The sequence below is a fragment of the Cebidichthys violaceus genome, unplaced genomic scaffold, assembly GCF_023349555.1.
Source record: "Cebidichthys violaceus isolate CVI_PGR_0920_01 unplaced genomic scaffold, fCebVio1.0.p SCAF_6, whole genome shotgun sequence".
In the NCBI taxonomy this organism is placed as follows: Eukaryota; Metazoa; Chordata; class Actinopteri; order Perciformes; family Stichaeidae; genus Cebidichthys; species Cebidichthys violaceus.
In genome coordinates, this window is record NW_027176816.1 from 11,311,265 (window position 1) to 11,334,989 (window position 23,725).

The 23,725-nt window shown below is 43.7% G+C and overlaps 1 protein-coding gene and 28 non-coding genes across 30 annotated transcripts in view; 28 read left to right on the top strand and 1 right to left on the bottom strand.

The window, feature by feature from the left end:
* sema3h (sema domain, immunoglobulin domain (Ig), short basic domain, secreted, (semaphorin) 3H) overlaps window positions 1–23,725 on the bottom strand; it is a 94,233-nt gene that overhangs the window by 44,631 nt on the left and 25,877 nt on the right. For both annotated transcript variants that reach the window (XM_068733013.1, XM_068733012.1), the window contains exons 6-8: window positions 23,021–23,140; window positions 22,227–22,372; window positions 20,871–20,985 (exon numbers count right to left, since the gene is read on the bottom strand). In XM_068733013.1, coding sequence (XP_068589114.1) covers window positions 20,871–20,985; window positions 22,227–22,372; window positions 23,021–23,140 — 381 coding nt within the window. The remainder of the gene's footprint in view (window positions 1–20,870; window positions 20,986–22,226; window positions 22,373–23,020; window positions 23,141–23,725) is intronic.
* On the top strand, window positions 571–643 carry trnar-ccu (transfer RNA arginine (anticodon CCU)). Its single transcript has one exon. It is a non-coding gene; the product is annotated as a tRNA-Arg (tRNA).
* Window positions 1,030–1,101, top strand: trnam-cau (transfer RNA methionine (anticodon CAU)). The gene has a single exon. It is a non-coding gene; the product is annotated as a tRNA-Met (tRNA).
* Window positions 1,399–1,470, top strand: trnam-cau (transfer RNA methionine (anticodon CAU)). The gene has a single exon. It is a non-coding gene; the product is annotated as a tRNA-Met (tRNA).
* Window positions 2,030–2,102, top strand: trnar-ccu (transfer RNA arginine (anticodon CCU)). The gene has a single exon. It is a non-coding gene; the product is annotated as a tRNA-Arg (tRNA).
* trnam-cau (transfer RNA methionine (anticodon CAU)) lies at window positions 2,489–2,560 on the top strand. The gene has a single exon. It is a non-coding gene; the product is annotated as a tRNA-Met (tRNA).
* trnam-cau (transfer RNA methionine (anticodon CAU)) lies at window positions 2,858–2,929 on the top strand. Its single transcript has one exon. It is a non-coding gene; the product is annotated as a tRNA-Met (tRNA).
* trnar-ccu (transfer RNA arginine (anticodon CCU)) lies at window positions 3,835–3,907 on the top strand. The gene has a single exon. It is a non-coding gene; the product is annotated as a tRNA-Arg (tRNA).
* Window positions 4,294–4,365, top strand: trnam-cau (transfer RNA methionine (anticodon CAU)). Its single transcript has one exon. It is a non-coding gene; the product is annotated as a tRNA-Met (tRNA).
* trnam-cau (transfer RNA methionine (anticodon CAU)) lies at window positions 4,663–4,734 on the top strand. Its single transcript has one exon. It is a non-coding gene; the product is annotated as a tRNA-Met (tRNA).
* trnar-ccu (transfer RNA arginine (anticodon CCU)) lies at window positions 5,294–5,366 on the top strand. Its single transcript has one exon. It is a non-coding gene; the product is annotated as a tRNA-Arg (tRNA).
* trnam-cau (transfer RNA methionine (anticodon CAU)) lies at window positions 5,753–5,824 on the top strand. Its single transcript has one exon. It is a non-coding gene; the product is annotated as a tRNA-Met (tRNA).
* trnam-cau (transfer RNA methionine (anticodon CAU)) lies at window positions 6,122–6,193 on the top strand. The gene has a single exon. It is a non-coding gene; the product is annotated as a tRNA-Met (tRNA).
* On the top strand, window positions 7,099–7,171 carry trnar-ccu (transfer RNA arginine (anticodon CCU)). Its single transcript has one exon. It is a non-coding gene; the product is annotated as a tRNA-Arg (tRNA).
* Window positions 7,558–7,629, top strand: trnam-cau (transfer RNA methionine (anticodon CAU)). The gene has a single exon. It is a non-coding gene; the product is annotated as a tRNA-Met (tRNA).
* trnam-cau (transfer RNA methionine (anticodon CAU)) lies at window positions 7,927–7,998 on the top strand. Its single transcript has one exon. It is a non-coding gene; the product is annotated as a tRNA-Met (tRNA).
* On the top strand, window positions 8,904–8,976 carry trnar-ccu (transfer RNA arginine (anticodon CCU)). Its single transcript has one exon. It is a non-coding gene; the product is annotated as a tRNA-Arg (tRNA).
* Window positions 9,356–9,427, top strand: trnam-cau (transfer RNA methionine (anticodon CAU)). Its single transcript has one exon. It is a non-coding gene; the product is annotated as a tRNA-Met (tRNA).
* trnam-cau (transfer RNA methionine (anticodon CAU)) lies at window positions 9,725–9,796 on the top strand. The gene has a single exon. It is a non-coding gene; the product is annotated as a tRNA-Met (tRNA).
* On the top strand, window positions 12,511–12,583 carry trnar-ccu (transfer RNA arginine (anticodon CCU)). The gene has a single exon. It is a non-coding gene; the product is annotated as a tRNA-Arg (tRNA).
* Window positions 12,970–13,041, top strand: trnam-cau (transfer RNA methionine (anticodon CAU)). The gene has a single exon. It is a non-coding gene; the product is annotated as a tRNA-Met (tRNA).
* trnam-cau (transfer RNA methionine (anticodon CAU)) lies at window positions 13,339–13,410 on the top strand. Its single transcript has one exon. It is a non-coding gene; the product is annotated as a tRNA-Met (tRNA).
* Window positions 14,316–14,388, top strand: trnar-ccu (transfer RNA arginine (anticodon CCU)). The gene has a single exon. It is a non-coding gene; the product is annotated as a tRNA-Arg (tRNA).
* On the top strand, window positions 14,775–14,846 carry trnam-cau (transfer RNA methionine (anticodon CAU)). Its single transcript has one exon. It is a non-coding gene; the product is annotated as a tRNA-Met (tRNA).
* trnar-ccu (transfer RNA arginine (anticodon CCU)) lies at window positions 16,121–16,193 on the top strand. Its single transcript has one exon. It is a non-coding gene; the product is annotated as a tRNA-Arg (tRNA).
* trnam-cau (transfer RNA methionine (anticodon CAU)) lies at window positions 16,580–16,651 on the top strand. Its single transcript has one exon. It is a non-coding gene; the product is annotated as a tRNA-Met (tRNA).
* Window positions 17,926–17,998, top strand: trnar-ccu (transfer RNA arginine (anticodon CCU)). Its single transcript has one exon. It is a non-coding gene; the product is annotated as a tRNA-Arg (tRNA).
* trnam-cau (transfer RNA methionine (anticodon CAU)) lies at window positions 18,385–18,456 on the top strand. Its single transcript has one exon. It is a non-coding gene; the product is annotated as a tRNA-Met (tRNA).
* trnar-ccu (transfer RNA arginine (anticodon CCU)) lies at window positions 19,737–19,809 on the top strand. Its single transcript has one exon. It is a non-coding gene; the product is annotated as a tRNA-Arg (tRNA).

The following is a 23,725-nucleotide window of genomic DNA, read 5'->3' on the forward strand; positions in this document are numbered from 1 at the left end:
ATCCTCTGCTAATGCAATTTCCGTCAAGTCCACTGCATTCTTGCTGACACAGTGACATGGATTAAACCATCAATTGTTTTCAATCTGAATGGGTCAACAGAGTGATCTGAAATATGTGTCATCCTGATGATGACTCCCTAGTGTTGTGATGTTAAGATGAGAATTTTGCTTGCTAAAATGATAATAGTTTCAACAAGTCATTCATTGTATGTCAGCCTACACTGCAGATGTCGGGAACAGCAGTCAGTGCTGCACTCAAAGACTTCTGTGCACCATAGCATTGTTTTTGCTTTGTGACAACAACTTATGCCTGAGCACCATAGCACATTGTACTTTACATCAATGAATTTGCTTTTGAGCACTAGAGCATAGTTTTTGCTTCGCGACATCAATGTCTTGGTCTCATGTTCCCCATACTTTCAGTGCATACAAAGAAGTGTGAGTCCCATATTGGGTGATGAAAAGCAGAGTAGCGGAGCGGAATATAATTCATTGTATATTCAGTCCACATGTTAGGAACAACATGCATGTCCGTGATGCAAACAGGGACTCTCAAACACCACAACCGGAGCCCCAGTGGCCTAATGGATAAGGCACTGGCCTCCTAAGCCAGGGATTGTGGGTTCAAGTCCCGTCTGGGGTGATTTAAAGCCGTTTAATGCATTCAAATGACACAGTCTTGGATTACATCTGCAGTGGTAATGTGCTGGGCTCAGAGCTTTTAAATTTTTGCTCAAAGCTGTTTATTGCCCACTGTGGACTGTCTTTGTTGTCTGACCTCGAACAACTGACACAGTGACATGGATTAAACCAACAATTGTAGTCACTCGGAAAGGTTTAACGGAGTGATCCACAGACTCATCTGAAATATCAGTCTTCTTGATCATGACTCCTTAGTGGCCTAGTAATGGGGTCTTAAGAGGGGAATTTTGATCGCTAAAATGACAATAGTTTCGTCTTTGATTGTCTTTGTTGTCTGACCTCGAAAGCCAGGCATCGAGGGTTCGAATCCCATTTGGGATGAAAGACAGCAGAGTGGCGCAGCGGAAGCGTGCTGGGCCCATAACCCAGAGGTCGATGGATCGAAACCATCCTCTGCTAACTGTGTTTTAACGTCTTTTCCACTGCATTCCAACTGACACAGTCTTGGCTTAAATATAGAATATTATTACAGATTGGTGCAGCGGAAGCCTGCTGGGCCCATAAGCCGAAAACTTCTGAGAACTATAGTGTTGTTGCAACAAAACATAAATGCATTTGTCTAATTTTGCCCATATTTTCAGTGCTTTGCTTTGACATGTCTGCTCAAAGCTGTTTATTGCCCACTGTGGACTGTCATTGTTGTCTGACCTCGAAAGCCAGGCATCGTGGGTTCGAATCCCACTTGGGGTAAAAGACAGCAGAGTGGCGCAGCGGAAGCGTGCTGGGCCCATAACCCAGAGGTCGATGGATCGAAACCATCCTCTGCTAATGCAATTTCCGTCAAGTCCACTGCATTCTAGCTGACACGGTGACATGGATTAAACCATCAATTGTTTTCACTCTGAATGGGTTAACAGAGTGATCTGAAATATGTGTCGTCCTGATGATGACTCCCTAGTGTTGTGATGTTAAGATGAGAATTTTGCTTGCTAAAATGATAATAGTTTCAACAAGTCATTCATTGTATGTCAGCCTACACTGCAGATGTCGGGAACAGCAGTCAGTGCTGCACTCAAAGACTTCTGTGCACCATAGCATTGTTTTTGCTTTGTGACAACAACTTATGCCTGAGCACCATAGCACATTGTACTTTACATCAATGAATTTGCTTTTGAGCACTAGAGCATAGTTTTTGCTTCGCGACATCAATGTCTTGGTCTCATGTTCCCCATACTTTCAGTGCATACAAAGAAGTGTGAGTCCCATATTGGGTGATGAAAAGCAGAGTAGCGGAGCGGAATATAATTCATTGTATATTCAGTCCACATGGTAGGAACAACATGCATGTCCGTGATGCAAACAGGGACTCTCAAACACCACAACCGGAGCCCCAGTGGCCTAATGGATAAGGCACTGGCCTCCTAAGCCAGGGATTGTGGGTTCAAGTCCCGTCTGGGGTGATTTAAAGCCGTTTAATGCATTCAAATGACACAGTCTTGGATTACATCCGCAGTGGTAATGTGCTGGGCTCAGAGCTTTTAAATTTTTGCTCAAAGCTGTTTATTGCCCACTGTGGACTGTCTTTGTTGTCTGACCTCGAACAACTGACACAGTGACATGGATTAAACCAACAATTGTAGTCACTCGGAAAGGTTTAACGGAGTGATCCACAGACTCATCTGAAATATCAGTCTTCTTGATCATGACTCCTTAGTGGCCTAGTAATGGGGTCTTAAGAGGGGAATTTTGATCGCTAAAATGACAATAGTTTCGTCTTTGATTGTCTTTGTTGTCTGACCTCGAAAGCCAGGCATCGAGGGTTCGAATCCCATTTGGGATGAAAGACAGCAGAGTGGCGCAGCGGAAGCGTGCTGGGCCCATAACCCAGAGGTCGATGGATCGAAACCATCCTCTGCTAACTGTGTTTTAACGTCTTTTCCACTGCATTCCAACTGACACAGTCTTGGCTTAAATATAGAATATTATTACAGATTGGTGCAGCGGAAGCCTGCTGGGCCCATAAGCCGAAAACTTCTGAGAACTATAGTGTTGTTGCAACAAAACATAAATGCATTTGTCTAATTTTGCCCATATTTTCAGTGCTTTGCTTTGACATGTCTGCTCAAAGCTGTTTATTGACCACTGTGGACTGTCATTGTTGTCTGACCTCGAAAGCCAGGCATCGTGGGTTCGAATCCCACTTGGGGTAAAAGACAGCAGAGTGGCGCAGCGGAAGCGTGCTGGGCCCATAACCCAGAGGTCGATGGATCGAAACCATCCTCTGCTAATGCAATTTCCGTCAAGTCCACTGCATTCTAGCTGACACAGTGACATGGATTAAACCATCAATTGTAGTCACTCGGAAAGGTTTAACAAAGTGATCCACAGACTCATCTGAAATATCAGTCTTCTTGTTCATGACTCCTTAGTGGCCTAGTAATGGGGACTTAAGAGGGGAATTTTGATCGCTAAAATGACAATAGTTTCGTCTTTGATTGTCTTTGTTGTCTGACCTCGAAAGCCAGGCATCGTGGGTTCGAATCCCACTTGGGGTAAAAGACAGTAGAGGGGCGCAGCGGAAGCGTGCTGTGCCCATAACCCAGAGGTCGATGGATCGAAACCATCCTCTGCTAATGCAATTTCCGTCAAGTCCACTGCATTCTTGCTGACACAGTGACATGGATTAAACCATCAATTGTTTTCAATCTGAATGGGTCAACAGAGTGATCTGAAATATGTGTCATCCTGATGATGACTCCCTAGTGTTGTGATGTTAAGATGAGAATTTTGCTTGCTAAAATGATAATAGTTTCAACAAGTCATTCATTGTATGTCAGCCTACACTGCAGATGTCGGGAACAGCAGTCAGTGCTGCACTCAAAGACTTCTGTGCACCATAGCATTGTTTTTGCTTTGTGACAACAACTTATGCCTGAGCACCATAGCACATTGTACTTTACATCAATGAATTTGCTTTTGAGCACTAGAGCATAGTTTTTGCTTCGCGACATCAATGTCTTGGTCTCATGTTCCCCATACTTTCAGTGCATACAAAGAAGTGTGAGTCCCATATTGGGTGATGAAAAGCAGAGTAGCGGAGCGGAATATAATTCATTGTATATTCAGTCCACATGGTAGGAACAACATGCATGTCCGTGATGCAAACAGGGACTCTCAAACACCACAACCGGAGCCCCAGTGGCCTAATGGATAAGGCACTGGCCTCCTAAGCCAGGGATTGTGGGTTCAAGTCCCGTCTGGGGTGATTTAAAGCCGTTTAATGCATTCAAATGACACAGTCTTGGATTACATCTGCAGTGGTAATGTGCTGGGCTCAGAGCTTTTAAATTTTTGCTCAAAGCTGTTTATTGCCCACTGTGGACTGTCTTTGTTGTCTGACCTCGAACAACTGACACAGTGACATGGATTAAACCAACAATTGTAGTCACTCGGAAAGGTTTAACGGAGTGATCCACAGACTCATCTGAAATATCAGTCTTCTTGATCATGACTCCTTAGTGGCCTAGTAATGGGGTCTTAAGAGGGGAATTTTGATCGCTAAAATGACAATAGTTTCGTCTTTGATTGTCTTTGTTGTCTGACCTCGAAAGCCAGGCATCGAGGGTTCGAATCCCATTTGGGATGAAAGACAGCAGAGTGGCGCAGCGGAAGCGTGCTGGGCCCATAACCCAGAGGTCGATGGATCGAAACCATCCTCTGCTAACTGTGTTTTAACGTCTTTTCCACTGCATTCCAACTGACACAGTCTTGGCTTAAATATAGAATATTATTACAGATTGGTGCAGCGGAAGCCTGCTGGGCCCATAAGCCGAAAACTTCTGAGAACTATAGTGTTGTTGCAACAAAACATAAATGCATTTGTCTAATTTTGCCCATATTTTCAGTGCTTTGCTTTGACATGTCTGCTCAAAGCTGTTTATTGCCCACTGTGGACTGTCATTGTTGTCTGACCTCGAAAGCCAGGCATCGTGGGTTCGAATCCCACTTGGGGTAAAAGACAGCAGAGTGGCGCAGCGGAAGCGTGCTGGGCCCATAACCCAGAGGTCGATGGATCGAAACCATCCTCTGCTAATGCAATTTCCGTCAAGTCCACTGCATTCTAGCTGACACGGTGACATGGATTAAACCATCAATTGTTTTCACTCTGAATGGGTTAACAGAGTGATCTGAAATATGTGTCGTCCTGATGATGACTCCCTAGTGTTGTGATGTTAAGATGAGAATTTTGCTTGCTAAAATGATAATAGTTTCAACAAGTCATTCATTGTATGTCAGCCTACACTGCAGATGTCGGGAACAGCAGTCAGTGCTGCACTCAAAGACTTCTGTGCACCATAGCATTGTTTTTGCTTTGTGACAACAACTTATGCCTGAGCACCATAGCACATTGTACTTTACATCAATGAATTTGCTTTTGAGCACTAGAGCATAGTTTTTGCTTCGCGACATCAATGTCTTGGTCTCATGTTCCCCATACTTTCAGTGCATACAAAGAAGTGTGAGTCCCATATTGGGTGATGAAAAGCAGAGTAGCGGAGCGGAATATAATTCATTGTATATTCAGTCCACATGGTAGGAACAACATGCATGTCCGTGATGCAAACAGGGACTCTCAAACACCACAACCGGAGCCCCAGTGGCCTAATGGATAAGGCACTGGCCTCCTAAGCCAGGGATTGTGGGTTCAAGTCCCGTCTGGGGTGATTTAAAGCCGTTTAATGCATTCAAATGACACAGTCTTGGATTACATCCGCAGTGGTAATGTGCTGGGCTCAGAGCTTTTAAATTTTTGCTCAAAGCTGTTTATTGCCCACTGTGGACTGTCTTTGTTGTCTGACCTCGAACAACTGACACAGTGACATGGATTAAACCAACAATTGTAGTCACTCGGAAAGGTTTAACGGAGTGATCCACAGACTCATCTGAAATATCAGTCTTCTTGATCATGACTCCTTAGTGGCCTAGTAATGGGGTCTTAAGAGGGGAATTTTGATCGCTAAAATGACAATAGTTTCGTCTTTGATTGTCTTTGTTGTCTGACCTCGAAAGCCAGGCATCGAGGGTTCGAATCCCATTTGGGATGAAAGACAGCAGAGTGGCGCAGCGGAAGCGTGCTGGGCCCATAACCCAGAGGTCGATGGATCGAAACCATCCTCTGCTAACTGTGTTTTAACGTCTTTTCCACTGCATTCCAACTGACACAGTCTTGGCTTAAATATAGAATATTATTACAGATTGGTGCAGCGGAAGCCTGCTGGGCCCATAAGCCGAAAACTTCTGAGAACTATAGTGTTGTTGCAACAAAACATAAATGCATTTGTCTAATTTTGCCCATATTTTCAGTGCTTTGCTTTGACATGTCTGCTCAAAGCTGTTTATTGACCACTGTGGACTGTCATTGTTGTCTGACCTCGAAAGCCAGGCATCGTGGGTTCGAATCCCACTTGGGGTAAAAGACAGCAGAGTGGCGCAGCGGAAGCGTGCTGGGCCCATAACCCAGAGGTCGATGGATCGAAACCATCCTCTGCTAATGCAATTTCCGTCAAGTCCACTGCATTCTAGCTGACACAGTGACATGGATTAAACCATCAATTGTAGTCACTCGGAAAGGTTTAACAAAGTGATCCACAGACTCATCTGAAATATCAGTCTTCTTGTTCATGACTCCTTAGTGGCCTAGTAATGGGGACTTAAGAGGGGAATTTTGATCGCTAAAATGACAATAGTTTCGTCTTTGATTGTCTTTGTTGTCTGACCTCGAAAGCCAGGCATCGTGGGTTCGAATCCCACTTGGGGTAAAAGACAGTAGAGGGGCGCAGCGGAAGCGTGCTGTGCCCATAACCCAGAGGTCGATGGATCGAAACCATCCTCTGCTAATGCAATTTCCGTCAAGTCCACTGCATTCTTGCTGACACAGTGACATGGATTAAACCATCAATTGTTTTCAATCTGAATGGGTCAACAGAGTGATCTGAAATATGTGTCATCCTGATGATGACTCCCTAGTGTTGTGATGTTAAGATGAGAATTTTGCTTGCTAAAATGATAATAGTTTCAACAAGTCATTCATTGTATGTCAGCCTACACTGCAGATGTCGGGAACAGCAGTCAGTGCTGCACTCAAAGACTTCTGTGCACCATAGCATTGTTTTTGCTTTGTGACAACAACTTATGCCTGAGCACCATAGCACATTGTACTTTACATCAATGAATTTGCTTTTGAGCACTAGAGCATAGTTTTTGCTTCGCGACATCAATGTCTTGGTCTCATGTTCCCCATACTTTCAGTGCATACAAAGAAGTGTGAGTCCCATATTGGGTGATGAAAAGCAGAGTAGCGGAGCGGAATATAATTCATTGTATATTCAGTCCACATGGTAGGAACAACATGCATGTCCGTGATGCAAACAGGGACTCTCAAACACCACAACCGGAGCCCCAGTGGCCTAATGGATAAGGCACTGGCCTCCTAAGCCAGGGATTGTGGGTTCAAGTCCCGTCTGGGGTGATTTAAAGCCGTTTAATGCATTCAAATGACACAGTCTTGGATTACATCCGCAGTGGTAATGTGCTGGGCTCAGAGCTTTTAAATTTTTGCTCAAAGCTGTTTATTGCCCACTGTGGACTGTCTTTGTTGTCTGACCTCGAACAACTGACACAGTGACATGGATTAAACCAACAATTGTAGTCACTCGGAAAGGTTTAACGGAGTGATCCACAGACTCATCTGAAATATCAGTCTTCTTGATCATGACTCCTTAGTGGCCTAGTAATGGGGTCTTAAGAGGGGAATTTTGATCGCTAAAATGACAATAGTTTCGTCTTTGATTGTCTTTGTTGTCTGACCTCGAAAGCCAGGCATCGAGGGTTCGAATCCCATTTGGGATGAAAGACAGCAGAGTGGCGCAGCGGAAGCGTGCTGGGCCCATAACCCAGAGGTCGATGGATCGAAACCATCCTCTGCTAACTGTGTTTTAACGTCTTTTCCACTGCATTCCAACTGACACAGTCTTGGCTTAAATATAGAATATTATTACAGATTGGTGCAGCGGAAGCCTGCTGGGCCCATAAGCCGAAAACTTCTGAGAACTATAGTGTTGTTGCAACAAAACATAAATGCATTTGTCTAATTTTGCCCATATTTTCAGTGCTTTGCTTTGACATGTCTGCTCAAAGCTGTTTATTGACCACTGTGGACTGTCATTGTTGTCTGACCTCGAAAGCCAGGCATCGTGGGTTCGAATCCCACTTGGGGTAAAAGACAGCAGAGTGGCGCAGCGGAAGCGTGCTGGGCCCATAACCCAGAGGTCGATGGATCGAAACCATCCTCTGCTAATGCAATTTCCGTCAAGTCCACTGCATTCTAGCTGACACGGTGACATGGATTAAACCATCAATTGTAGTCACTCGGAAAGGTTTAACAAAGTGATCCACAGACTCATCTGAAATATCAGTCTTCTTGTTCATGACTCCTTAGTGGCCTAGTAATGGGGACTTAAGAGGGGAATTTTGATCGCTAAAATGACAATAGTTTCGTCTTTGATTGTCTTTGTTGTCTGACCTCGAAAGCCAGGCATCGTGGGTTCGAATCCCACTTGGGGTAAAAGACAGTAGAGGGGCGCAGCGGAAGCGTGCTGTGCCCATAACCCAGAGGTCGATGGATCGAAACCATCCTCTGCTAATGCAATTTCCGTCAAGTCCACTGCATTCTTGCTGACACAGTGACATGGATTAAACCATCAATTGTTTTCAATCTGAATGGGTCAACAGAGTGATCTGAAATATGTGTCATCCTGATGATGACTCCCTAGTGTTGTGATGTTAAGATGAGAATTTTGCTTGCTAAAATGATAATAGTTTCAACAAGTCATTCATTGTATGTCAGCCTACACTGCAGATGTCGGGAACAGCAGTCAGTGCTGCACTCAAAGACTTCTGTGCACCATAGCATTGTTTTTGCTTTGTGACAACAACTTATGCCTGAGCACCATAGCACATTGTACTTTACATCAATGAATTTGCTTTTGAGCACTAGAGCATAGTTTTTGCTTCGCGACATCAATGTCTTGGTCTCATGTTCCCCATACTTTCAGTGCATACAAAGAAGTGTGAGTCCCATATTGGGTGATGAAAAGCAGAGTAGCGGAGCGGAATATAATTCATTGTATATTCAGTCCACATGGTAGGAACAACATGCATGTCCGTGATGCAAACAGGGACTCTCAAACACCACAACCGGAGCCCCAGTGGCCTAATGGATAAGGCACTGGCCTCCTAAGCCAGGGATTGTGGGTTCAAGTCCCGTCTGGGGTGGTTTAAAGCCGTTTAATGCATTCAAATGACACAGTCTTGGATTAGATCTGCAGTGGTAATGTGCTGGGCTCAGAAATTTTAAATTTTTGCTCAAAGCTGTTTATTGCCCACTGTGGACTGTCTTTGTTGTCTGACCTCGAACAACTGACACAGTGACATGGATTAAACCAACAATTGTAGTCAAGGTTTAACGGAGTGATCCACGGACTCATCTGAAATATCAGTCTTCTTGATCATGACTCCTTAGTGGCCTAGTAATGGGGTCTTAAGAGGGGAATTTTGATCGCTAAAATGACAATAGTTTCGTCTTTGATTGTCTTTGTTGTCTGACCTTGAAAGCCAGGCATCGAGGGTTCGAATCCCATTTGGGATGAAAGACAGCAGAGTGGCGCAGCGGAAGCGTGCTGGGCCCATAACCCAGAGGTCGATGGATCGAAACCATCCTCTGCTAACTGTGTTTTAACGTCTTTTCCACTGCATTCCAACTGACACAGTCTTGGCTTAAATATAGAATATTATTACAGATTGGTGCAGCGGAAGCCTGCTGGGCCCATAAGCCGAAAACTTCTGAGAACTATAGTGTTGTTGCAACAAAACATAAATGCATTTGTCTAATTTTGCCCATATTTTCAGTTCTTTGCTTTGACATGTCTGCTCAAAGCTGTTTATTGACCACTGTGGACTGTCATTGTTGTCTGACCTCGAAAGCCAGGCGTCGTGGGTTCGAATCCCACTTGGAGTAAAAGACAGCAGAGTGGCGCAGTGGAAGCGTTCTGGGCCCATAACCCAGAGGTCGATGGATCGAAACCATCCTCTGCTAATGCAATTTCCGTCAAGTCCACTGCATTCTAGCTGACACAGTGACATGGATTAAACCATCAATTGTAGTCACTCGGAAAGGTTTAACAAAGTGATCCACAGACTCATCTGAAATATCAGTCTTCTTGTTCATGACTCCTTAGTGGCCTAGTAATGGGGACTTAAGAGGGGAATTTTGATCGCTAAAATGACAATAGTTTCGTCTTTGATTGTCTTTGTTGTCTGACCTCGAAAGCCAGGCATCGTGGGTTCGAATCCCACTTGGGGTAAAAGACAGTAGAGGGGCGCAGCGGAAGCGTGCTGTGCCCATAACCCAGAGGTCGATGGATCGAAACCATCCTCTGCTAATGCAATTTCCGTCAAGTCCACTGCATTCTTGCTGACACAGTGACATGGATTAAACCATCAATTGTTTTCAATCTGAATGGGTCAACAGAGTGATCTGAAATATGTGTCATCCTGATGATGACTCCCTAGTGTTGTGATGTTAAGATGAGAATTTTGCTTGCTAAAATGATAATAGTTTCAACAAGTCATTCATTGTATGTCAGCCTACACTGCAGATGTCGGGAACAGCAGTCAGTGCTGCACTCAAAGACTTCTGTGCACCATAGCATTGTTTTTGCTTTGTGACAACAACTTATGCCTGAGCACCATAGCACATTGTACTTTACATCAATGAATTTGCTTTTGAGCACTAGAGCATAGTTTTTGCTTCGCGACATCAATGTCTTGGTCTCATGTTCCCCATACTTTCAGTGCATACAAAGAAGTGTGAGTCCCATATTGGGTGATGAAAAGCAGAGTAGCGGAGCGGAATATAATTCATTGTATATTCAGTCCACATGTTAGGAACAACATGCATGTCCGTGATGCAAACAGGGACTCTCAAATACCACAACCGGAGCCCCAGTGGCCTAATGGATAATGCCTGGCCTGGCCTCCTAAGCCAGGGATTGTGGGTTCAAGTCCCGTCTGGGGTGATTTAAAGCCGTTTAATGCATTCAAATGACACAGTCTTGGATTACATCTGCAGTGGTAATGTGCTGGGCTCAGAGCTTTAAAATCTTTGCTCAAAGCTGTTTATTGCCCACTGTGGACTGTCTTTGTTGTCTGACCTCGAACAACTGACACAGTGACATGGATTAAACCAACAATTGTAGTCACTCGGAAAGGTTTAACGGAGTGATCCACGGACTCATCTGAAATATCAGTCTTCTTGATCATGACTCCTTAGTGGCCTAGTAATGGGGTCTTAAGAGGGGAATTTTGATCGCTAAAATGACAATAGTTTCGTCTTTGATTGTCTTTGTTGTCTGACCTTGAAAGCCAGGCATCGAGGGTTCGAATCCCATTTGGGATGAAAGACAGCAGAGTGGCGCAGCGGAAGAGTGCTGGGCCCATAACCCAGAAGTCGATGGATCGAAACCATCCTCTGCTAACTGTGTTTTAACGTCTTTTCCACTGCATTCCAACTGACACAGTCTTGGCTTAAATATAGAATATTATTACAGATTGGTGCAGCGGAAGCCTGCTGGGCCCATAAGCCGAAAACTTCTGAGAACTATAGTGTTGTTGCAACAAAACATAAATGCATTTGTCTAATTTTGCCCATATTTTCAGTTCTTTGCTTTGACATGTCTGCTCAAAGCTGTTTATTGACCACTGTGGACTGTCATTGTTGTCTGACCTCGAAAGCCAGGCGTCGTGGGTTCGAATCCCACTTGGAGTAAAAGACAGCAGAGTGGCGCAGTGGAAGCGTGCTGGGCCCATAACCAAGAGGTCGATGGATCGAAACCATCCTCTGCTAATGCAATTTCCGTCAAGTCCACTGCATTCTAGCTGACACAGTGACATGGATTAAACCATCAATTGTAGTCACTCGGAAAGGTTTAACAAAGTGATCCACAGACTCATCTGAAATATCAGTCTTCTTGTTCATGACTCCTTAGTGGCCTAGTAATGGGGACTTAAGAGGGGAATTTTGATCGCTAAAATGACAATAGTTTCGTCTTTGATTGTCTTTGTTGTCTGACCTTGAAAGCCAGGCATCGTGGGTTCGAATCCCACTTGGGGTAAAAGACAGTAGAGGGGCGCAGCGGAAGCGTGCTGTGCCCATAACCCAGAGGTCGATGGATCGAAACCATCCTCTGCTAATGCAATTTCCGTCAAGTCCACTGCATTCTTGCTGACACAGTGACATGGATTAAACCATCAATTGTTTTCAATCTGAATGGGTCAACAGAGTGATCTGAAATATGTGTCATCCTGATGATGACTCCCTAGTGTTGTGATGTTAAGATGAGAATTTTGCTTGCTAAAATGATAATAGTTTCAACAAGTCATTCATTGTATGTCAGCCTACACTGCAGATGTCGGGAACAGCAGTCAGTGCTGCACTCAAAGACTTCTGTGCACCATAGCATTGTTTTTGCTTTGTGACAACAACTTATGCCTGAGCACCATAGCACATTGTACTTTACATCAATGAATTTGCTTTTGAGCACTAGAGCATAGTTTTTGCTTCGCGACATCAATGTCTTGGTCTCATGTTCCCCATACTTTCAGTGCATACAAAGAAGTGTGAGTCCCATATTGGGTGATGAAAAGCAGAGTAGCGGAGCGGAATATAATTCATTGTATATTCAGTCCACATGGTAGGAACAACATGCATGTCCGTGATGCAAACAGGGACTCTCAAACACCACAACCGGAGCCCCAGTGGCCTAATGGATAAGGCACTGGCCTCCTAAGCCAGGGATTGTGGGTTCAAGTCCCGTCTGGGGTGATTTAAAGCCGTTTAATGCATTCAAATGACACAGTCTTGGATTACATCCGCAGTGGTAATGTGCTGGGCTCAGAGCTTTTAAATTTTTGCTCAAAGCTGTTTATTGCCCACTGTGGACTGTCTTTGTTGTCTGACCTCGAACAACTGACACAGTGACATGGATTAAACCAACAATTGTAGTCACTCGGAAAGGTTTAACGGAGTGATCCACGGACTCATCTGAAATATCAGTCTTCTTGATCATGACTCCTTAGTGGCCTAGTAATGGGGTCTTAAGAGGGGAATTTTGATCGCTAAAATGACAATAGTTTCGTCTTTGATTGTCTTTGTTGTCTGACCTTGAAAGCCAGGCATCGAGGGTTCGAATCCCATTTGGGATGAAAGACAGCAGAGTGGCGCAGCGGAAGCGTGCTGGGCCCATAACCCAGAGGTCGATGGATCGAAACCATCCTCTGCTAACTGTGTTTTAACGTCTTTTCCACTGCATTCCAACTGACACAGTCTTGGCTTAAATATAGAATATTATTACAGATTGGTGCAGCGGAAGCCTGCTGGGCCCATAAGCCGAAAACTTCTGAGAACTATAGTGTTGTTGCAACAAAACATAAATGCATTTGTCTAATTTTGCCCATATTTTCAGTTCTTTGCTTTGACATGTCTGCTCAAAGCTGTTTATTGACCACTGTGGACTGTCATTGTTGTCTGACCTCGAAAGCCAGGCGTCGTGGGTTCGAATCCCACTTGGAGTAAAAGACAGCAGAGTGGCGCAGTGGAAGCGTGCTGGGCCCATAACCCAGAGGTCGATGGATCGAAACCATCCTCTGCTAATGCAATTTCCGTCAAGTCCACTGCATTCTAGCTGACACAGTGACATGGATTAAACCATCAATTGTAGTCACTCGGAAAGGTTTAACAAAGTGATCCACAGACTCATCTGAAATATCAGTCTTCTTGTTCATGACTCCTTAGTGGCCTAGTAATGGGGACTTAAGAGGGGAATTTTGATCGCTAAAATGACAATAGTTTCGTCTTTGATTGTCTTTGTTGTCTGACCTCGAAAGCCAGGCATCGTGGGTTCGAATCCCACTTGGGGTAAAAGACAGTAGAGGGGCGCAGCGGAAGCGTGCTGTGCCCATAACCCAGAGGTCGATGGATCGAAACCATCCTCTGCTAATGCAATTTCCGTCAAGTCCACTGCATTCTTGCTGACACAGTGACATGGATTAAACCATCAATTGTTTTCAATCTGAATGGGTCAACAGAGTGATCTGAAATATGTGTCATCCTGATGATGACTCCCTAGTGTTGTGATGTTAAGATGAGAATTTTGCTTGCTAAAATGATAATAGTTTCAACAAGTCATTCATTGTATGTCAGCCTACACTGCAGATGTCGGGAACAGCAGTCAGTGCTGCACTCAAAGACTTCTGTGCACCATAGCATTGTTTTTGCTTTGTGACAACAACTTATGCCTGAGCACCATAGCACATTGTACTTTACATCAATGAATTTGCTTTTGAGCACTAGAGCATAGTTTTTGCTTCGCGACATCAATGTCTTGGTCTCATGTTCCCCATACTTTCAGTGCATACAAAGAAGTGTGAGTCCCATATTGGGTGATGAAAAGCAGAGTAGCGGAGCGGAATATAATTCATTGTATATTCAGTCCACATGGTAGGAACAACATGCATGTCCGTGATGCAAACAGGGACTCTCAAACACCACAATCGGAGCCCCAGTGGCCTAATGGATAAGGCACTGGCCTCCTAAGCCAGGGATTGTGGGTTCAAGTCCCGTCTGGGGTGATTTAAAGCCGTTTAATGCATTCAAATGACACAGTCTTGGATTACATCTGCAGTGGTAATGTGCTGGGCTCAGAGCTTTTAAATTTTTGCTCAAAGCTGTTTATTGCCCACTGTGGACTGTCTTTGTTGTCTGACCTCGAACAACTGACACAGTGACATGGATTAAACCAACAATTGTAGTCACTCGGAAAGGTTTAACGGAGTGATCCACGGACTCATCTGAAATATCAGTCTTCTTGATCATGACTCCTTAGTGGCCTAGTAATGGGGTCTTAAGAGGGGAATTTTGATCGCTAAAATGACAATAGTTTCGTCTTTGATTGTCTTTGTTGTCTGACCTTGAAAGCCAGGCATCGAGGGTTCGAATCCCATTTGGGATGAAAGACAGCAGAGTGGCGCAGCGGAAGCGTGCTGGGCCCATAACCCAGAGGTCGATGGATCGAAACCATCCTCTGCTAACTGTGTTTTAACGTCTTTTCCACTGCATTCCAACTGACACAGTCTTGGCTTAAATATAGAATATTATTACAGATTGGTGCAGCGGAAGCCTGCTGGGCCCATAAGCCGAAAACTTCTGAGAACTATAGTGTTGTTGCAACAAAACATAAATGCATTTGTCTAATTTTGCCCATATTTTCAGTTCTTTGCTTTGACATGTCTGCTCAAAGCTGTTTATTGACCACTGTGGACTGTCATTGTTGTCTGACCTCGAAAGCCAGGCGTCGTGGGTTCGAATCCCACTTGGAGAAAAAGACAGCAGAGTGGCGCAGTGGAAGCGTGCTGGGCCCATAACCCAGAGGTCAATGGATCGAAACCATCCTCTGCTAATGCAATTTCCGTCAAGTCCACTGCATTCTAGCTGACACAGTGACATGGATTAAACCATCAATTGTAGTCACTCGGAAAGGTTTAACAAAGTGATCCACAGACTCATCTGAAATATCAGTCTTCTTGTTCATGACTCCTTAGTGGCCTAGTAATGGGGACTTAAGAGGGGAATTTTGATCGCTAAAATGACAATAGTTTCGTCTTTGATTGTCTTTGTTGTCTGACCTCGAAAGCCAGGCATCGTGGGTTCGAATCCCACTTGGGGTAAAAGACAGTAGAGGGGCGCAGCGGAAGCGTGCTGTGCCCATAACCCAGAGGTCGATGGATCGAAACCATCCTCTGCTAATGCAATTTCCGTCAAGTCCACTGCATTCTTGCTGACACAGTGACATGGATTAAACCATCAATTGTTTTCAATCTGAATGGGTCAACAGAGTGATCTGAAATATGTGTCATCCTGATGATGACTCCCTAGTGTTGTGATGTTAAGATGAGAATTTTGCTTGCTAAAATGATAATAGTTTCAACAAGTCATTCATTGTATGTCAGCCTACACTGCAGATGTCGGGAACAGCAGTCAGTGCTGCACTCAAAGACTTCTGTGCACCATAGCATTGTTTTTGCTTTGTGACAACAACTTATGCCTGAGCACCATAGCACATTGTACTTTACATCAATGAATTTGCTTTTGAGCACTAGAGCATAGTTTTTGCTTCGCGACATCAATGTCTTGGTCTCATGTTCCCCATACTTTCAGTGCATACAAAGAAGTGTGAGTCCCATATTGGGTGATGAAAAGCAGAGTAGCGGAGCGGAATATAATTCATTGTATATTCAGTCCACATGGTAGGAACAACATGCATGTCCGTGATGCAAACAGGGACTCTCAAACACCACAATCGGAGCCCCAGTGGCCTAATGGATAAGGCACTGGCCTCCTAAGCCAGGGATTGTGGGTTCAAGTCCCATCTGGGGTGATTTAAAGCCGTTTAATGCATTCAAATGACACAGTCTTGGATTACATCTGCAGTGGTAATGTGCTGGGCTCAGAGCTTTTAAATTTTTGCTCAAAGCTGTTTATTGCCCACTGTGGACTGTCTTTGTTGTCTGACCTCGAACAACTGACACAGTGACATGGATTAAACCAACAATTGTAGTCACTCGGAAAGGTTTAACGGAGTGATCCACGGACTCATCTGAAATATCAGTCTTCTTGATCATGACTCCTTAGTGGCCTAGTAATGGGGTCTTAAGAGGGGAATTTTGATCGCTAAAATGACAATAGTTTCGTCTTTGATTGTCTTTGTTGTCTGACCTTGAAAGCCAGGCATCGAGGGTTCGAATCCCATTTGGGATGAAAGACAGCAGAGTGGCGCAGCGGAAGCGTGCTGGGCCCATAACCCAGAGGTCGATGGATCGAAACCATCCTCTGCTAACTGTGTTTTAACGTCTTTTCCACTGCATTCCAACTGACACAGTCTTGGCTTAAATATAGAATATTATTACAGATTGGTGCAGCGGAAGCCTGCTGGGCCCATAAGCCGAAAACTTCTGAGAACTATAGTGTTGTTGCAACAAAACATAAATGCATTTGTCTAATTTTGCCCATATTTTCAGTTCTTTGCTTTGACATGTCTGCTCAAAGCTGTTTATTGACCACTGTGGACTGTCATTGTTGTCTGACCTCGAAAGCCAGGCGTCGTGGGTTCGAATCCCACTTGGAGAAAAAGACAGCAGAGTGGCGCAGTGGAAGCGTGCTGGGCCCATAACCCAGAGGTCAATGGATCGAAACCATCCTCTGCTAATGCAATTTCCGTCAAGTCCACTGCATTCTAGCTGACACAGTGACATGGATTAAACCATCAATTGTAGTCACTCGGAAAGGTTTAACAAAGTGATCCACAGACTCATCTGAAATATCAGTCTTCTTGTTCATGACTCCTTAGTGGCCTAGTAATGGGGACTTAAGAGGGGAATTTTGATCGCTAAAATGACAATAGTTTCGTCTTTGATTGTCTTTGTTGTCTGACCTCGAAAGCCAGGCATCGTGGGTTCGAATCCCACTTGGGGTAAAAGACAGTAGAGGGGCGCAGCGGAAGCGTGCTGTGCCCATAACCCAGAGGTCGATGGATCGAAACCATCCTCTGCTAATGCAATTTCCGTCAAGTCCACTGCATTCTTGCTGACACAGTGACATGGATTAAACCATCAATTGTTTTCAATCTGAATGGGTCAACAGAGTGATCTGAAATATGTGTCATCCTGATGATGACTCCCTAGTGTTGTGATGTTAAGATGAGAATTTTGCTTGCTAAAATGATAATAGTTTCAACAAGTCATTCATTGTATGTCAGCCTACACTGCAGATGTCGGGAACAGCAGTCAGTGCTGCACTCAAAGACTTCTGTGCACCATAGCATTGTTTTTGCTTTGTGACAACAACTTATGCCTGAGCACCATAGCACATTGTACTTTACATCAATGAATTTGCTTTTGAGCACTAGAGCATAGTTTTTGCTTCGCGACATCAATGTCTTGGTCTCATGTTCCCCATACTTTCAGTGCATACAAAGAAGTGTGAGTCCCATATTGGGTGATGAAAAGCAGAGTAGCGGAGCGGAATATAATTCATTGTATATTCAGTCCACATGGTAGGAACAACATGCATGTCCGTGATGCAAACAGGGACTCTCAAACACCACAATCGGAGCCCCAGTGGCCTAATGGATAAGGCACTGGCCTCCTAAGCCAGGGATTGTGGGTTCAAGTCCCATCTGGGGTGATTTAAAGCCGTTTAATGCATTCAAATGACACAGTCTTGGATTACATCTGCAGTGGTAATGTGCTGGGCTCAGAGCTTTTAAATTTTTGCTCAAAGCTGTTTATTGCCCACTGTGGACTGTCTTTGTTGTCTGACCTCGAACAACTGACACAGTGACATGGATTAAACCAACAATTGTAGTCACTCGGAAAGGTTTAACGGAGTGATCCACGGACTCATCTGAAATATCAGTCTTCTTGATCATGACTCCTTAGTGGCCTAGTAATGGGGTCTTAAGAGGGGAATTTTGATCGCTAAAATGACAATAGTTTCGTCTTTGATTGTCTTTGTTGTCTGACCTTGAAAGCCAGGCATCGAGGGTTCGAATCCCATTTGGGATGAAAGACAGCAGAGTGGCGCAGCGGAAGCGTGCTGGGCCCATAACCCAGAGGTCGATGGATCGAAACCATCCTCTGCTAACTGTGTTTTAACGTCTTTTCCACTGCATTCCAACTGACACAGTCTTGGCTTAAATATAGAATATTATTACAGATTGGTGCAGCGGAAGCCTGCTGGGCCCATAAGCCGAAAACTTCTGAGAACTATAGTGTTGTTGCAACAAAACATAAATGCATTTGTCTAATTTTGCCCATATTTTCAGTTCTTTGCTTTGACATGTCTGCTCAAAGCTGTTTATTGACCACTGTGGACTGTCATTGTTGTCTGACCTCGAAAGCCAGGCATCGTGGGTTCGAATCCCACTTGGAGTAAAAGACAGCAGAGTGGCGCAGCGGAAGCGTGCTGGGCCCATAACCCAGAGGTCAATGGATCGAAACCATCCTCTGCTAATGCAATTTCCGTCAAGTCCACTGCATTCTAGCTGACACAGTGACATGGATTAAACCATCAATTGTAGTCACTCGGAAAGGTTTAACAAAGTGATCCACAGACTCATCTGAAATATCAGTCTTCTTGTTCATGACTCCTTAGTGGCCTAGTAATGGGGACTTAAGAGGGGAATTTTGATCGCTAAAATGACAATAGTTTCGTCTTTGATTGTCTTTGTTGTCTGACCTCGAAAGCCAGGCATCGTGGGTTCGAATCCCACTTGGGGTAAAAGACAGTAGAGTGGCGCAGCGGAAGCGGAAGCGTGCTGTGCCCATAACCCAGAGGTCGATGGATCGAAACCATCCTCTGCTAATGCAATTTCAGTCAAGTCCACTGCATTCTTGCTGACACAGTGACATGGATTAAACCATCAATTGTTTTCAATCTGAATGGGTCAACAGAGTGATCTGAAATATGTGTCATCCTGATGATGACTCCCTAGTGTTGTGATGTTAAGATGAGAATTTTGCTTGCTAAAATGATAATAGTTTCAACAAGTCATTCATTGTATGTCAGCCTACACTGCAGATGTCGGGAACAGCAGTCAGTGCTGCACTCAAAGACTTCTGTGCACCATAGCATTGTTTTTGCTTTGTGACAACAACTTATGCCTGAGCACCATAGCACATTGTACTTTACATCAATGAATTTGCTTTTGAGCACTAGAGCATAGTTTTTGCTTCGCGACATCAATGTCTTGGTCTCATGTTCCCCATACTTTCAGTGCATACAAAGAAGTGTGAGTCCCATATTGGGTGATGAAAAGCAGAGTAGCGGAGCGGAATATAATTCATTGTATATTCAGTCCACATGTTAGGAACAACATGCATGTCCGTGATGCAAACAGGGACTCTCAAACACCACAATTGGAGCCCCAGTGACCTAATGGATAAGGCACTGGCCTCCTAAGCCAGGGATTGTGGGTTCAAGTCCCATCTGGGGTGATTTAAAGCAGTTTAATGCATTCCAATGCCACAGTCTTGGATTAGATCTAGAGTGGTGCAGCGGTAGTGTGCTGGGCCCATAAATTGTGGACTGTCTTTGTTGTCTGACCTCAAAAGCCAGGCATTGTGGGTTTGAATCCCACTTGGGGTGAAAGACAGCAAAGTGGCGCAGTGGAAGCGTGCTGGGGTCATAAAGGTTGATGGATTGAAACCATCCTCTGCTAACTGTGTTTTAACCAATTACTCTGAATGGATTAAAGAAGTGATCCACCCATAGGAAATGATGTGAAATCAAATGTGGGTAATGATGTGAAATAAAATGTGGGTTCACGACCTGTCTTGGGTGATAAAAAGAGGTCATTTTTATTCGTACCGGAATTTAATCGAGTGAATTCCCAGCACTCAGCATCTAAAGACGCCTCTGTGGGTGTGCATGGCCTTCCAAATGCTACACAACTCTGAAGGCAGGTGATTGCCTTTACATTAATAGTTTTGTGTCACCACTGAAAATCAGAGCTGTGGACATCTGCAGCTATGAGTTTAGACAGAGTGTGAAAGGAGGCTCACATCCTAATTTGCTCAAAATACATCTGAAAAACTCATGCCTACATAGACCTGCTCCTAAAGACAGACACACAGACACACACAGACAGAGCCAACCGGAGTACACTGGTGCAAATCCTTGAAAATGAATAAACCCACAGCAACTGAATGTTGAGGCCAGTTTCCGTGGTAACCAAGTCTGCGGCACGAAGACGAACCCAAGGTGAGCCACAGGGCTCTTGATCACCGTGGTAACAGTGGAGCCACATAGACACACACTCACTCTGAAGCTGTGGTTCAGAACTTCAGACTAAAGTTCTTTAGTCAGCAAACTCTCCCTTGTCATTTCAAAATATTTGAGCAAGAACTTTTTGCAAATCACACTCTAAAACACACGCAAGTATCTGCACATTCAATGCCAGAGCTCCAGCTATATATATGACCAGTGGTTGAGACCAGTTTGATTAGTTTTACTGTGCATGTAATGTGTTTGTCATTTGATGCTTGTGTGCACTCACGCAGCTGGTCAAAGTGTGTCTGTAGGCCATCCGGTCCGGGGACTGAACACACCATACGGGCCTTCTGGAAGGTACTCCACTTGTGGACTAAACTCCTCTGGCCTCCGATGTCGTTCTACACACCCAAATAAAAAGAGTAATTTAATGAAACAATTTCTACTTTCTGTCTACTTTTGGTCAATCATCAGTCATTCTTTCTCATCCTCAAACACAATCTACTTCAAATTCAAAGAAGGCAAAAACATAGATGCCACTGGTTTATTTTATATTTCTAAGAATATTCTATGTGAAAACCAGGATGACTAGTCACCTGGTGGAAGCTAATGAGGATCTAAATAAACATTAATGAATATAAAGCAAATTATAAAAATACTAAAGTATAATTTTCAATGATTATGACCTACAATTACATTTATTTTATAGTATCTCACAACTGAGATGGCCTGTCAAATAAATTGCTAGGAATTCCAAAACATGCTTTTACATACATTAAATTCTGCAGTAAATTGTGAGAGGGTGATCATTTTCATTGTTGATTAAACTGCCTATTATCTCCTCAAATTATTGATTATTATTGTCATTTAGTTTGTAAAACATTAGAAAAAAGGGAAAGATGAACATCATAATTTCCTAGAGCCCAGGGTTATATCTTCAAATAGATCTTTTTTTTGTTCGGCCAACAGCATACAACTCAAACTAACTATAATGTAATACATTGGAGAATCTGTAGCAATACTTTATATTATATCCAAAGAAAACTCATGAATCTCCCGTTGCAGACATACTGTAACTAATTTACACATACTCATATTTGTCAATGTTGCTTAAAAAAGGAATTAAACGATTAATTGATTATCCAAATAGTTGCTAATTTATTTTCTGTCAATTGATTAACTGATTAATTGTTGCAAAATGTGACTACTGATTGATGTTGGAAACATTTTCTATAGCACATACATGCGCACATAGGCAGGAAAAAATATGAATACAAACACACAAACGTGGTCATGCATATTTACACATATCTACATTAAAAGGCAAACAGTACAAACATTCACAGTGTATCACAGTGGAGCAGAAGACACAGTGAAGACACAGTGATAGCGACAAACATAAACAGTCCCCTATACACAGACTTCAAAAAGCGCATCTATACAAGCTGGCAGGAACATCCAATAATTTTTTACGTAAACACACATCTCAGCAGGCACAGACACACGCACTGAACAGCACGTACATCCTTTACTTGTTCAGGCAAACGCATGTTTACATAAACTACATGCAGACAGTTTCTGATATGAACAAACAAACACACAAACCTGGCCTCTATCTGTCTCCAACAAACACACTTCATACCTTGCACACACGTGCCACTCTGGAGTAGAGCACCTTCCCAGCAGCTCCTTCTGCCTCTTGAGCGCGCTCAGTGAAAAACACATAGACTTTATCATCTTCGGGGTTATCAGTTTCAGACAGCGGCGCTACCCGCACAAACTGGGCATCTGGAGAGAGAGAGAGACAGGTACAACTGAGTTTACAAACAGCAGAGAGAGTCAACATGTATCTTGTTGTTGTCAGCAGCAGACGTTAACAGACTGGCCTGATAAAACACCGACCGGGCGTGCAGGAGATGGTTTTAGAGATGTTTATTCAGAGCAAAAGACATTCAGTTTAGTCCAGAATATTCAGTATATTAAAAAAGTTAAATTGTTAAATGACTTGATACCAAAGAGAACACTTCACTTGAGAAATGGATGTAGAAAAAGAACAGATATGCATTAAAGGAGTAGCTGTTTGATGAATAATTCAAAGACTGTTAACATGTTAGCTGTTAGCAGGTGTGGCAAATGTTTCATGTGGCACACCATGACTCACACATGACAAAGAAGGCAGTCAATACAAATCCTGGGAAACACACAAACTAAATAAAAGGTCATTTTATTTGGTGTTTTTTGGATGATAAATTACAATATTTGCTGATTTCTGAGAATACTTGGGACCAACCATCTCAGGAGTCTTGTAGTACGAAAAGACTGTACATAAGCAGACTTCTGTTGAGGCCTCCAACCAGGATTGTAACAGCTCAGTTTTCAGAAGTAAGGAGTTTTTTACTCCTCTTTTGGTTCTCTTTGACCTTTCTTTGCACTCACCCTGCAGCCAGGTGGAGTCGTACTGCTCGCTGCGAATGACGTGACGGCTGCCGAGACTACGGAAGAAGGCGGAGTCACGGCTCATGAAGTCTGAGGTGATCCCAGCATACAGCTCTCCATCTGCACAGGATAACGAAAGCTTTAGGCATTTTGAGGTAAGACAGAAAGGTTGTCTGTCTGAAGTTTAGGTTTATTCCAACATATTCTCACAATGGTTCATACAATCTTTTTGTCAGATCCCTCTCCTCCGTGCCATGAAGTTTGCTGCTCAGGCCTTCTGTAAAGAATTTGTAGTCTCAAGCCCAAGCCGACTCTGAAGACATCACTTTTAGTTTCATCTCTTTAATGTTGTGTCACCTTTGCCACTGCCATGGTGACCCCAAGGGCCATTGTTGACTAAAGCCAACGTTTGTGCTACGCTCATTGTTGCTTTGCAGGATAACTCACTGTTCCTGAGTACAACTGGTCAGAATCTATGCTGTGCAGCCCCAGTGGCCTGATGGATATGCCACTGGCCTCTAAACAAGGGATTATGGATTCAAGTCCCATCTGGGTCTTTTTATGCTGGAAGTGTTGCAAGATATTTAATGAGTAGCATCTCTTCATATTACTTCTAAAGGTGCAACAGATCATAAAACTCAAGGTTCGGTTCGGATCGTATCATAAAATCAGAGTTACAGATTGGATCACAGATCGGATCAGAAC